We start from the raw sequence: 13,062 nt of genomic DNA, 5'->3' as shown, positions 1-13,062 counted from the left end.
ATGCAGCCTATAAACAAGTATTTTTCCTGAAACCGGCCGCACACGGAAACGCTGCGCTCCCCCTCAGGGAGCAGTTTCAGGAGCCAGCTGAGCACGGCTGGCACCAGCCAGAGGGAGCCATTCACCCTCCCACCATGTATGCCCACCTGCAAACCTGGGTTCTGAGTCCCCACACAGGGGACAGATCTGAAAATTCCAGTTTGTGTCCGTTCAGGCCGTTGACAGGAATGACAGCCTGGCGGGCTGCAGTGACTGCACACAGCTACCCTATGAGCTCCACTTGTGTGGGTGTAGGTGGGTGACAGGAGTGTGACGACACAGACAGGCAGTCCACCAGGAGGAAGCCCACAGCAGACGTCAACCATCGCTTTATTAAGGCTGCCAGTTGGGGGGCTGAGTCATGCGTTCCACAGACACCCCCACTGCCCCCAAGGTCCACTTTTGGATGACCCTGAAGGCAGAGACTCCTGAGATCTGGGCCACAATCTAGGGTGAGCCACCCACAGTGCCCTGCTGGATAGGGGGGTATGCGAACTGCATAGGGGGCCCTTAGCAGGCATCTTCCTGCCTAGGGTGGGGCTGGCTCCAGCAGGCCCTGGGCTCAGGCAGGGGGCATGGCGGGGAGGCAGGGACATCCCCCCGCCCTCCGGCCTATGGCTTTGTTGCCCTATTGCCACCAGCACAGAAGCAGTGTGCTACACTGTGAGGTGATGAAGAAGAGCCCCGGGAGGGAGCAGGCAGCTCTGTGCCTGGGGCCTGGCCAGACCTCAGGTGTGCGGTGGCCCTGCTCCTGTTCCCCCTCAGCTCCTCCCAGCGATGGGTCTCCTCCAGTGGAGGCCAGTCACTCAGAAGTGGACCCGCAGCACGTCCTGGCTAGCAACCAGCCGCTGGCAGGCTGTGCACGTCATGGGCAGGGAGCGTTGCTTCTCACCCAGGCAGGGTCGGCACAGGAGGTGGCCACAGGGCAACTGGTACACCGGCTCCTTTTTGAAGTAGGGAGAAAACACTCTTTTGCAGGAGGCACACTCGGGGCCTGGGATGCTCCCAGGCTGCTCTGGTAAATCAGGAAGGAAAACAGGCCAGGGTTAGGAAAGCTGCTCCGTGGTCCAGGCTGCTCTGAGAGGCAGAGCCTTCCCACCGTGCAGCTGCAGCATCTGGCTTCATCCCTCCCAAGCCCACCCCAGGCTGATCAGGGAGGGGAGTGGAAGCGGGAGAGGGAGCCCAGGAACCTGGGAGGCCTCTTCTCTACCATCTTTGACCAAATCTCAGTGCCTCTACGAATGCTTGAGAAGAGTTGGCTTCTGAGGGCAGCAGGCAGTACTGGGCCCTTTCTCCTGGTCTCCTAGCAAGGTATACTTTCCCCCGCAATAGGTGGCCAAGGCTGGAGCAAGGCACAGCTCACTCTGACAAGATAAACTGCAAGAAATGTGAGAGGCGACAAGAGAAGGAAAACGCAGGCCAGTGGGGTGGCTCACGCCTGTAATCCCAGCATTTTGGGAGGTTGAGGCAGGAGGATCACTTGAAGCCAGGAGTTCGAGACCAGCCTGGGCAACACAGTGAGATCCTATCTCTACAAAAAAGGGGGAAAAAAAAAAAAAAGGAAAAGCAGCACATAGTCCAGTGTACCAAGGTTGGGGACGGGTGAGAAGGGAGGTCAGCAGAGACAGGGCTGAGGCCTGCAGCACACCTGCCACTGGGACCTGGCTCCTGCTCCCTTCAGCCCTGCAGCCTGTTGCCCCCTCACTGCTACTGGCAGCCCTGCTCCTGACTCCTCAACCCCGCTCCTGTGCTGCTCTGGCCCTCTGGGAAGGCTCTCCCTCCTTCCGCAACTCCTGCAGGGCATCCTTGAATGAGGGTCACAGTGAGCAGCTCTGGCCATGCCCTACCAGGCTGCACCCATGGCTCTTCCTTCCCTCGTGGCCCCTCTGGAAAGTGACAGGGGATGGGCTTGCCTGTCCTCCTTGCGGTCCATGTTTCCATTCCTAGCCACTACTCTCTGGAGGACCCCAAAGGAATCTCAAACCAATTTGCTTCAGAAATGTTTCTTAAACCCCCTTCTCTCTGTCCATTTCATCACCATAATCCAGGCCGCTCAATGCATCTCTTCCTAACTTATTCACTCTGCTCCAGGCTTGTCCTCTCAATCTGTCCTGAAAGCTGCTTCCAATGACCCACCTATGTAACTTGACCACCCCATGCCTCTGCTTTCTACCTCTTAGGGGCTCCCCATCTTTTGGGACAGTCAAGACTCCCTGCACGGCCCACCCAGCCTCCTCACCTCTCTTTACACCAGTCTCAACTTTTATAGTCCAGCAGCTTCCAATCACTTCTCTGCACACTCTGCGCTGCTGGCACCCTCACTTTGTGCTTGCTGTTCTCTTTGCCTAAAATGTCCTTATCTGGAGACCTGGCTTAGACCACACCTATTCCAGGAAGCTACCCCAGACTGCCCCTTTCCTGTGCTTTCAGAGCCCACTAGCCCTTCTCAGCCTCCCAGGTAGGATGCCTGCTTCCTCCCCAGGCTTTGCAGGCCCTGAGGGTCAGGACTATGTCTGTGTTTCTCATCTGGCCTCAGGACCTGGCACAGCACCTCACAGGGCAAGTGCTCCATCCACATGTGATGAATGGACCTGACATCTACACTCAGGCACCAGGCACCAAAGAAGGGAGGGCAGGGGTGCCCTACACGGGGGAGCAGGAACTGAAGTGTTCCTGCCTCCACATCCCTGAGAACTGTAGCCAGGAAAGAGTGGCCTGGCTGTGGGTGTTTTCTTTGGGCCAAACATTAAGCAACATAAAAGTACCGGGGGCCTCTCCTATGCACACAAGCCAAGAATTCCCCAGTGAGTGGAAAGTTGAACCTCTACAGGGAAAGGAAGGAGGGAGAGAGAATCAAGGGAGGAATGAAGGTGGGGAGAGGGGGGAAAGAAGGGAGGGGAGGAAGCAGGAGGAAAGAGCTGACTGCTTTTCAGTGGTGCCCCTTTCATACAGGCTCTGCTAGAGGCTTCAGAGACCTGCCTGACCCACAGTGCATGATGAGAATTTATTTTCCATCAGAGTTTTAAAAACCACACCTGCCCCAACACCACAGAAGCATGCGAGGGCCCCAATTCCCCCCAGCACCAACCAGAAGTCCCATTAAAAGGTCTCAGAGGCCCAGAGCCCCAGGGGCAGTTTCAGTGACAGGAAAAAAAAATAATCAATGAAAAGACAATTATTGTGCCCTGGGCAGACTGGAAACCCAAGTATATAACTGCAAACTGAGGTGATTAAGTGAGAGGATACAAAAGAGGCCTTGCTTTGAACAGGGTGGGCTAACATGGCCTCCTGTAGGAAGAGCTGTGAGAATAAAAAGGAGCCAGCCATGAAGAATGAAAGGAGAGCAAGCACAAAGAACAGACTATCTGTTAAAGAAAAAGACACAGTGGTCGGGCACGGTGGCTCACGCCTGTAATCCCAGCATTTTGGGAGGCCGAGGCGGGTGGATCACCTGAGGTCAGGAGTTCGAGACCAGCCTGACCAACATGGTTAAACCCCGTCTCTACTAAAAATACAAAAATTAGCCAGGCGTGCTGGTGGGCGCCTGTAGTCCCAGCTACTTAGGAGGCTGAGACAGGAGAATTGCTTGTACTAGGGAGAAAGAGGTTGCAGTGAGCCGAGATCGTGCCACCGTACTCCAGCCTGGGCGACAGAGTAAGACTCTGTCAAAAAAAAAAAAAAAAAAGGAAAGAAAGAAAGAAAGGAAGGAAGGAAGGAAGGAAGGAAGGAAGGAAGGAAGGAAGGAAGGGAAAGGAAGAGAAAGAAAGAGAAAGAAAGAAAGAAAGAAAGAAAGAAAGAAAGAAAGAAAGAAAGAAAGAAAGAAAGAAAGAAAGAAAGAAAGAAAGAAAGAAAGAAAGAAAGAAAAAAAAAGAAAAGAAAAGAAAAGAAAAGAAAAGAAAAGAAAAGAAAAAGACATAGTGAGGCTGGGTACGGTGGCTCATACCTGTAATCCCAGCACTTTGGGAAGCTGAGGTAAGTGGATCACCTGAGGTCAGGAGTTCGAGACCAGCCTGGCCAACATGGCAAAGCACTGTCTTTACTAAATATACCAAAAAAAAAAAAAAAAAAAAAAAAAAAAATTAGCTGGCTTGGTGGTATATGCCTATAATCCCAGCTACTAGTAGGGGCTGAGACAGGAGGATTGCTTGAACCCAGGAGGTGGAGGTTGCAGTGAGCCGAGATTGCACCACTGTACTCTAGCCTGGGCAACAGAGTGAAACAGAGCAAGACTCTGTCTCAAAAAAAAAAAAAAAAAAAAGACAAAGTGAGAGTGGGCTTCAGATAAGACTGCAGAAGAAGAGACATACGGGCTCCAGCAGGCAGGACCTCAGAAGGAGCAGGAGTTGAAGTTTTATCCTAAGTTCAGGCAATGCCATGGAAGGATTTGAAGGAGTGGAACACAGTGATGGGCTGACATGATAAAAAGATCCGACTGCTGTGAGGATGACGAGCCACAGTGAGGCGAGGATGGGGGGATACCAGCAGGAGCTACTGCAGGAGTCTGGGGGTGAGGCAGTGGGAGCTGCGGCCAGGGCAGGGGCCAAGGAAGGAGAGCAGGGGACTAACCTGAGGTCTACCTTGGGGGAGGATGGACAGGACCTGATAATGAACAGAATGTCAGGATGGGGACACTGAAGGAAATGGAGAATGACTTCTATGTTAGAAGCCTCACCACAAGACAGAAGATGCTGCCCTTACCCAGGTGGGATGAAGGGGACAGTGAGGGGAAAAGCTCTGGAGGGCAGATGTGAGCAGTGTAGAGTCTGAATGTTTCCTTGAGAGAGGATGCTGTGGCCAGGCACGATGGCTCACGCCTGTATTCCCAGCACTTTGGGAGGCCAAGGCGAGTGGATCACCTGAGGTCAGGAGTTCGAAACCAGCCTGGCAAACATGGTGAAACCCCATCTCTACTAAAAATACAAAAATTAGCTAGGCGTGGTGGTGGGCCCCTGTAATTCCAGCTACTTGGGAGGCTGAGGCAGGACAATCACTTGAACCCAGGAGGCGGAAGCTGCAGTAAGCTGAAGCTGCGCCATTGCACTCCAGCCTGGGCAACAGGAGCAAGACTCCATCTTAAAAAAAGAAAAAAGAGAGAGGATGCTGAGTGCTGTCCGGGTGGCAGGATTAGTTCCAAGGAGAGGCAGAAGCTACAGGGAAACATGGGCAGTCGCCAGAGATGTGGGTTCTCACTTGGGTAACAGAGAGTATTGAGATTAGAGAGTCCAGAGCCAGAGCTGGTAGAGAAGGCAATTGGCAATGGAAACTGAAGAGGGACCACCGAAGATAGGAGAAAAGAAGCAAAACAGCCTAAAAGCCAAGAGAGAAGGCGTTTCGCACAGCATGGGCTCCATCTCACAAAAAATGCCTCGCGCTGCAATCAGTTTCTCTTGCTTTGTATCCTAATAGATTCTGGCATACAGTGGGGGCCAAGGTTCATTTTAGGCAAAATTGGCCCATAAGCTGCCACTGCTCTTTCTAAGACACTGATGGAAGTGTTAATCTGAAGGGATGAGGACAACAAACCCAACCAAACCTCTCTTTACATTTACATAAAGTGCCCTGGATGCCAGATGGGAGACAGACTAGATGAGAAAAAATAACAAAAAAGGCCAGGCACGGTGGCTCACTCCTGTATCCCAGAGCTTTGTGAGGCTGAGGCGGGTGAATCATGAGGTCAGGAGCTCGAGACCAGCCTGGACAACATGGTGAAATCCCGTCTCTACTAAAAATACAAAAAATTAGCCAGGCGTGGTGGTGGGCGCCTGTAATCCCAGTTACTCAGGAGGCTGAGGCAGCAAAATAGCTTGAATCCCGGAGGCGGAGGTTGCAGTGAGCTGAGACTGTGCCACTCCATCCTGGGCAACAGAGCAAGACGCAGTCTCAATAAATAAATAAATAAAAACAACAAAATAGAGAAACAAAAATCCTCAGGAGAAAATAATTAACAGTAGATCTCACAAGGAAACACAGCAGAGGCTGGCCAAGCCCTACATCCACAGAATTACTAAGGATTGACTAAAGAAAGCTTTTCTTGTGAGGAGTTTAAGTTCATAGGCAGCCCCTCAACTACCCCTGGAAAAGGCAAGAGAACAGGTTCTCTCCCAGGCTGGGTGTTGGAATTGAAAGGGGAGGCTGGCCAGGCAGGTCCACAGAGCCCCCAGGGACTTGGCCCAGCATCCAGAGACAGAAAACAGACCACCCATTCCAAGGCTCCAAGGACACGGCGGGGCCCATGTTACCCGAGCTGGTGCCAGGCCTCCAGGAAGTGCTGCTCCCTCTTGTGCCAAGGTGCTGGAGCTGTCCCCTGGTCAGCCGTGCCGTGAAGGAGGGCATGGAGCCAAGGGTGGATGCCAAGGCAATTTCCAAGCTTTGTGACAGTTTCTGCTCGTGGGACAGTGGACCTGTCGAGAGATGCGCACAGCACAACATCCAGAGACAGGCTCCGCAAGAGAACAGCCCCAAGTCCTTCGAAGGCTATAAAAACGGCACCTCCAATCTCACATATCAATGTAATGAAACTCCATTCTAATGTCTACTGGCAGACCATGACAGAACACCGGGAGGTAAAGCCCTACAACCCTGGCAGTTCCTGCCCATCCCACCCGCTTCAGGCTTTTCTTCTCCTGGAGAAACTGCTAGGCAGGCATGAGCCACCTTGTGGCTCAACTGCAGAACTGCACCCTCCTTTTTTTTTTTTGAGACGGATTCTCCGTCTGTCGCCCAGGCTGAGGAGTACAGGGGTGCCATCTGAGCTCACTGCAACTTTCGCCTTCTGGGTTCAAGTGATCCCCCTGTCTCAGTCTCCCAAGTAGCTGGGACTACAGGCGTGCGCCACCATGCCTGGCTAATGTTTTATATTTTAGTAGAGACGGCGTTTCACCATGTTTGCCAGGAGATCTCCTGACCTTGTGATCTGCCTGCCTCGGCCTCCCAAAGTGCTGGGATTACAGGCGTGAGCCACAGTGCCCAGCCTCCTTTCTAAAGGCCTCCTTGCTGGCCAAGAAAATAACTGGGGCAAGCAAATGCCAGCTTTGGACTCCTGCTCCCTGGCCCCCATTCTTCCCCAGCGGCCTTAGTCTTCTCTTTCCCTAACTCCACCCTTCTGGGGACCCCACCACCCCCCAAGGGGGTTCATCTGCATTTTCTAGGTGTTCATGTCCTCTCTTCCCTGTTAAGTAAAACAAAGCAGTTATTACCGAATAGAACTAAGACCCCACATTGACCATGCCACAATTTAGGGGACCTTCAGTGTAGGATCAACAGAAAGCCAAGCCATGGAATGAGGGTGAAGGCCAAAGGGATAGGGGGATAGCTGCCCAAGAAAAGCCCAGGGACCTGCCTGGCAGCAAAATTTGCAATGCAGTCCCAAAGAGGGGAATGGAACCTTCTGTCCACTGTTAGCAGGACACAGGACATCAGTTTAGGGCTTTGAAGGAGCCCTAGTCAGCGTGGTCCTAAGTCACCAAGTCTGTCAAGGCCAACAGGACTGAGACCTCCACAAACTGACACTGATGTCTAAGGACGTTTTTCCTTGTTCCACCCCACTGCACCTCAGATGCTTCCAGGAGTTTCTGAAGGTCATGTTAACTAGAATTTACTCTTAAAACCAAAGACACAGAAATAAACATTAAGCATGCTATTTGCATAGTCTTTTAGAAGAACATAGGAAACTAAAAGAATGATCAACTCTAAATAGAATAATTTCCATAAGGAAAAAGAAAAGGCTGCCAGGCCAGGCACAGTGGCTCACACCTGTAATCCCAGTACTTTGAGAGGCTGAGACAGGCAGATCACCTCAGGTCAGGAGTTCAAGACCAGCCTGGTCAACATGGCCAAATCCTGTCTCTACTGAAAATACAAAAATTAGCCAGGCGTAGTGGTGTGTGCCTGTAATCCCAGCTACTCAGGAAGCTGAGGCAGGAGAATCGCTTGAACTCAGGAGGCAGAGGTTGCAGTGAGCCAAGACCACACCACTGCATTCCAGCCTGGGTGACAGAGTGAGACTCCATCTCAAAAAAAAAAAAAAAAAAAAAAAGGAAGGAAAGGAAAGGAAGAAAAGGAATGGAAAGGAAAGGAGAAGAGAGGAAAGGAAAGGAAAGGAAAGGAAGAAAAGAAAAGAAAGAAAGAGAAAGAAAGAAAAGGTGTCAAAGAGCTACCCTCCACAAGCACCAGACACTGACAATCACAGGGACTTCTACTAGACAGGCAGAGTGGGTACTCCAATACTATTCAATTGTTCCAGAGCACAGAAAAGAAAAAATTCTAAATTCTTCCTATGGAACAAAAAAATAAATTGATAACACCTGACCAAAGATGGCACACACACACAGACACACACACACACACACACACACACAACTACAGTCCAACCTCAATAATGAATACAAAAATCCTAACACTAACAAACAGAATCATTAAAAACTATTAACAAGGGCCAGGCACTGTAGCTCACGCCTGTAATCCCAGCATTTTGGGAGGCCAAGGCAGGTGGATTGCCTGAGCTCAGGAGTTCATGACCAGCCTGGGCAACATGGTGAAACACTGTCTCTAATGAAATACAAAAAAATTAGCCAGGCGTGGCAGCGTGTGCCTGTAGTCCCAGCTACTAGCGAGGCAGAGGCAGGAGAATTGCTAGAATCCAGGAGGCAGAGGTTGGAGTGAGCTGAGACTGCACAAGTGCACTCCAGCCTGGGTGACAGAGTAAGACTCCGTCACTACCAAAACAAACAAACAAAAAAATTAACAAGGCTGGGCATGGTGGCTCCTGCCTGTGAGCCACCAGCACTTTGGGAGGCTGAGGCAGGCAGATCACCTGAGGTCAGGAGTTCGAGACCAGCCTGGCCAACATGGCAAAACCCCATCCCTACTAAAAAATACAAAAAAATTGGCCACATTAGGGGGCTCACGCCTGTAATTCCAGCATTTTGGGAGGTCAAGGTGGGCGGATCACCTGAGGTCAGGAGTTCGAGACCAGCCTGGCCAACATGGTGAAACCCTATCTCTACTACAAATACAAAAATTAGCCAGGCGTGGTGGCAAGCGCCTGTAATCCCAGCTACTCGGGAGGCTGGGGCAGGAGAATCACTTGAATCCGGTAGGCGGAGGTTGCAGTGAGCCGAGATTGTGACACTGCACTCCAGCCTGGGCAACAGAGCGAGACTCTATCTCAAAAAAAAAAAAAAAAAAAAAAGCCGGCTATGCTGCTATGCACCTGTAGTCTTAGCTACTCAGGAGGCTGAGGCAGGAGAATCACTTAAATCCCAGCAGCAGAGGTCACAGTGAGCAGAGATTGCATCACTGCTGCACTCCAGCCTAGGCAACATAGAGACTGTCTCCAAAAAACAAAACAAAACAAAAAAGAAACCATTAACACGCCGGGCACTATGGCTCATGCCTGTAATCCCAGCACTTTGGGAGGCTGAGGCAGACGGATTGCTTGAGATCAGGAGTTCCATGGCCAACATGGTGAAACCCCGTCTCTACTAAAAATACAAGACACTAGCCAGGTGTGGTGACAGGCACCTGTAATCCCAGTACTTGGGAGGGTCAGGCGGCAGAATCACTTGAACCTGGGAGGCAGAGGTTGCAGTGAGCCGAGATCACACCACTGCACTCCAACCTGGGTGACAGAGCGAGATTCTGTCTCAAAACAAAAACAAAAACAAAACAAAAAAAACAACCATTAACATTAAAAGATTCATGACCAAATGGAGTTTACGAATGTAAGAATGGTGCAGTATCAGAAAACCTATTATGTATTTTACTACAGTAAAAGATCTGAGGGGCCAGGCGCGAGGCTCATGCCTGTATCCCAGCACTTTGGGAGGCCGAGGTGGGCGGGTGTCCTGAGGTCAGGAGTTTGAGACCAGCCTGGCCAACATGGCAAACCCCCGTCTCTACTAAAAATACAAAAACCAATTAGCTGGGCATGGTGGCAGATGCCTGTAGTTCCAGCTACTCGGGAGGCTGAGGCAGAAGAATGGTGTGAACCTGGGAGGCGGAGCTTGCAGTGAGCCGAGATTGGGCCACTGCACTCTGCCTGGGCAACAGAGCAAGACTCTGTCTCAAAAAAAAAAAAAAAATACAAAAAACTAGCCAGGTGTAGTGACAGGCGCCTGTAATCCCAGCTACTTGGGAGACTGAGGTGGGAGGATACTTGGGAGACTGAGGTGGGAGGATAGCTTGAACCTAGGAGGCAGAGGTTGCAGTGAGGTGAGATCATACCACTGCACTCCAACCTGGGTGACAGAGCAAGACTCCGTCTCAAAAAAAAAAAAACAACAGAAAACTATTAACATTAAAAGTTCATGACCAAATGGAGTTTACTCTACAAATGTAAGAATGGTGCACTATTAGAAAACCTATTAACATATTTTATTACATTAAAAGATCTGAGGGGCCAGGCGCAGTGGCTCAAGCCTGTAATCCCAGAACTTTGGAAGGCTGAGGTGGGTGCGTCACCTGAGGTCAGGAGTTCGAGACCAGCCTGGCCAAAATAGTGAAACCCCATCTCTACTAAAAATACAAAATTAGCCGGTATGGTGACGCATGCCTGTTATCCCAGCTACTCAGGAGGCTGAGGTGGGAGAATAGCCTGAACCCGAGAGGCAGAGGTTGCAGTGAGCTGAGATTGTGCCACTGCACTGCAGCCTAGGCGACAAGAGCGAAACTCTGTCTCAAAAAAAAAAAAAAAATAATAATAATAATATAATTTCCACTGATACTGAAAAGCATGAAACAAAGTTTGATTTCCCAATCCTGGATAAAAATACTCAATAAAATAGGAATCAGTGGTAGAAGAGGGTTTCCGAAATGTCTCCAGATAAACCCTACCTCCTGATATTCATGTTCTTGGGTATCCTGTCCCTTGAGTGGGCTGGACTTAGAGACTTGCTTCTAACAAACAGAACACAGTGATCCATTTCTCCACCAGGCAGGAAGGACACTGGTGTTGAGGCTGACATACCTATCAAGGACAACCACTACCATGGCTTCTGGTGCTTTGACGAAACCTCAGATGAGCGGCCCTCTGGCCAGGTGTCTGAGGTTTCATATTGTTGGAGCATTCGTTGTGTTCCTGGGGGTTGCAGCTAAGTTTGCTGCAGCTGAAAGAAGAAAGAAGGCACACGCAGATCTCTTTTTTTTCTTTTTCTTTTTTTTTGAGATGGAGTCTCGCTCTGTCGCCCAGGCTGGAGTGCTGTGGTACAATCTCAGCTCACTGCAACCTCCACCTCCCGGGTTCAAGTGATTCTCCTGCCTCAGCCTCCTGAGTAGCTGGGACTACAGGCATGCACCACCACACCCAGCTAATTTTTTAATTTTTAGTAGAGAAGGGGTTTTACCATGTTGGCCAGGATGGTCTCGATCTCTTGACCTCATGATCCGCCTGCCTCGGCCTCCCAAAGTGTTGGGATTACAGGAGTGAGCCACCATACCCAGCTCACACACAGATTTCTACAGAAATGATGATTCCATGAAGGATTATGAGGAGATGAGGAAGGCTGGTATCTTTCAGAGTGCAAAGTAATTTTGGAATATAAAGAATTTCTTGGCCGGGTAACACAGTAAGACTCTGTCCTAAAAATACAAAAATCAGCCAGGTGTGGTGGTACGCACCTGTAGTCCTAGCTATTCCAGAGGCTGAGGCATGAGAATTGCTTGAACCCGGGAGGCAGAGATTGAAGTGAGCTGAGATCACACCATTGCACTCTACCCTGAGTGACACAGTGAGACTTCATCTCGAAGGAAGGAAGGAAGGAAGGAAGGAAGGAAGAAAGGAAGGAAGGAAGGAGGGAGGGAGGGAGGGAGGGAGGGAGGGAGGGAGGGAAGGAAGGAAGGAAAGAAGGAATTCTTTGGGTTGAATTACACAGAAGTTTGTCACTGATCTGTGTTCTCGAAGTAAGAAATATGAAGATGGAGGGTAAGAAATCATTTCTCTTGATATTATAAATAAGCAATTAACAAATACCTTGGGAAAAATAAGAACACAATAGAAGTGAGGAGTGCGACTTTCAATATTACATTCTAAAAGATGGATTTCCCTCATCTGTGCACTCTCTCTAGCATGCACAGCTGCCACACAGTGCACTGCCCTATGGAGAGGCCCATGTGGCAAAGAACTGAAGGCAGCCTTTGGCCAACAGCCAACCAGCAAGTGAGGCCTCAGTCCAACGATGCATCAATGAGCTGAATCTTGCAACAATCATGCGGGTGAGACTAGAAGTAAATGCTTCCCCAGTTGATCCTTGAGATGACCACAGCCTCGGTCACCAGTTTGATGGCAGCCATGGGAGACCCTGAAGCAGAGAATTCAGCCAAGTTATGCTGGGATTTGTGACTCACAGAAGTTATGAGACAATGAATGTTTGTTGCTGTAAGCCAGTAAGTTTTGGGGTAATTTATTACCTAGCAATAGATAACCAATACTTCTTTAATATGATAAAAACATCTATCTCAGGCCAGGCGCGGTGGCTCATGTCTGTAATCCCAGCACTTTGGGAGGCCAAGGTGGGTGAATCACCTGAGGTCGAGTTCGAGACCAACCTGGTGAAACCCTGTCTCTACTAAATATACAAAAAATTAGCCAGTGTGGTGGTACATGCCTGTAATCCCAGCTACTCGGGAGGCTGAGGCAGGAGAATTGCTTGAAGCTGGGAGGCGGAGGTTGCAGTGAGCTGAGATCGCACCATTGCACTCCAGCCTGGGTAACAGAGTGAGACTCCATCTCAACAACAAAAAAACATCTATCTCAGCCTAAGATCCAACATCTGGCTTATGCTGAGGCATTCACACTGAACACGTTCAGCTGCAGAGGTCACCAGTGAACCAGGGCTACTCACCTCAGGTGACAGCAGCATCACTGGCCCCAGAAATTACTGGCAACACCCCAGGGAAGAGGCAGGAAGCCACGATCCTTAAATCTCATACTCAAGAATGTTGCAGGCTGGGCGCAGTGACTCACAGAACCCAGCACTTTAGGAGGCCGAGGCAGGCAGATCACGAGGTTAACAGATCGAGACCATC

At 50.3% G+C, this 13,062-nt stretch overlaps 1 protein-coding gene across 3 annotated transcripts in view; it reads right to left on the bottom strand.

Annotated features, from left to right (window-relative positions):
• Nucleotides 1-350: 350 nt before the first annotated feature.
• UBOX5 (U-box domain containing 5) overlaps nucleotides 351-13,062 on the bottom strand; it is a 54,886-nt gene continuing 42,174 nt past the window's right edge. Inside the window, exons 4-5 of one of the 3 annotated variants that reach the window (XM_010378977.2) lie at nucleotides 6,279-6,440; nucleotides 351-1,054 (exon numbers count right to left, since the gene is read on the bottom strand). In XM_010378977.2, coding sequence (XP_010377279.1) covers nucleotides 846-1,054; nucleotides 6,279-6,440 — 371 coding nt within the window. In that variant the 3' untranslated portion in view covers nucleotides 351-845. The remainder of the gene's footprint in view (nucleotides 1,055-6,278; nucleotides 6,441-13,062) is intronic. The other 2 variants (XM_010378979.2, XM_010378978.2) reach the window with 2 other exon arrangements.

This window comes from Rhinopithecus roxellana, chromosome 13 (assembly GCF_007565055.1).
Source record: "Rhinopithecus roxellana isolate Shanxi Qingling chromosome 13, ASM756505v1, whole genome shotgun sequence".
NCBI classification, from domain to species: Eukaryota; Metazoa; Chordata; class Mammalia; order Primates; family Cercopithecidae; genus Rhinopithecus; species Rhinopithecus roxellana.
The sequence above is the reverse complement of the archived record's forward strand: the minus strand, read 5'-3'. Positions and strand labels throughout refer to the sequence as shown.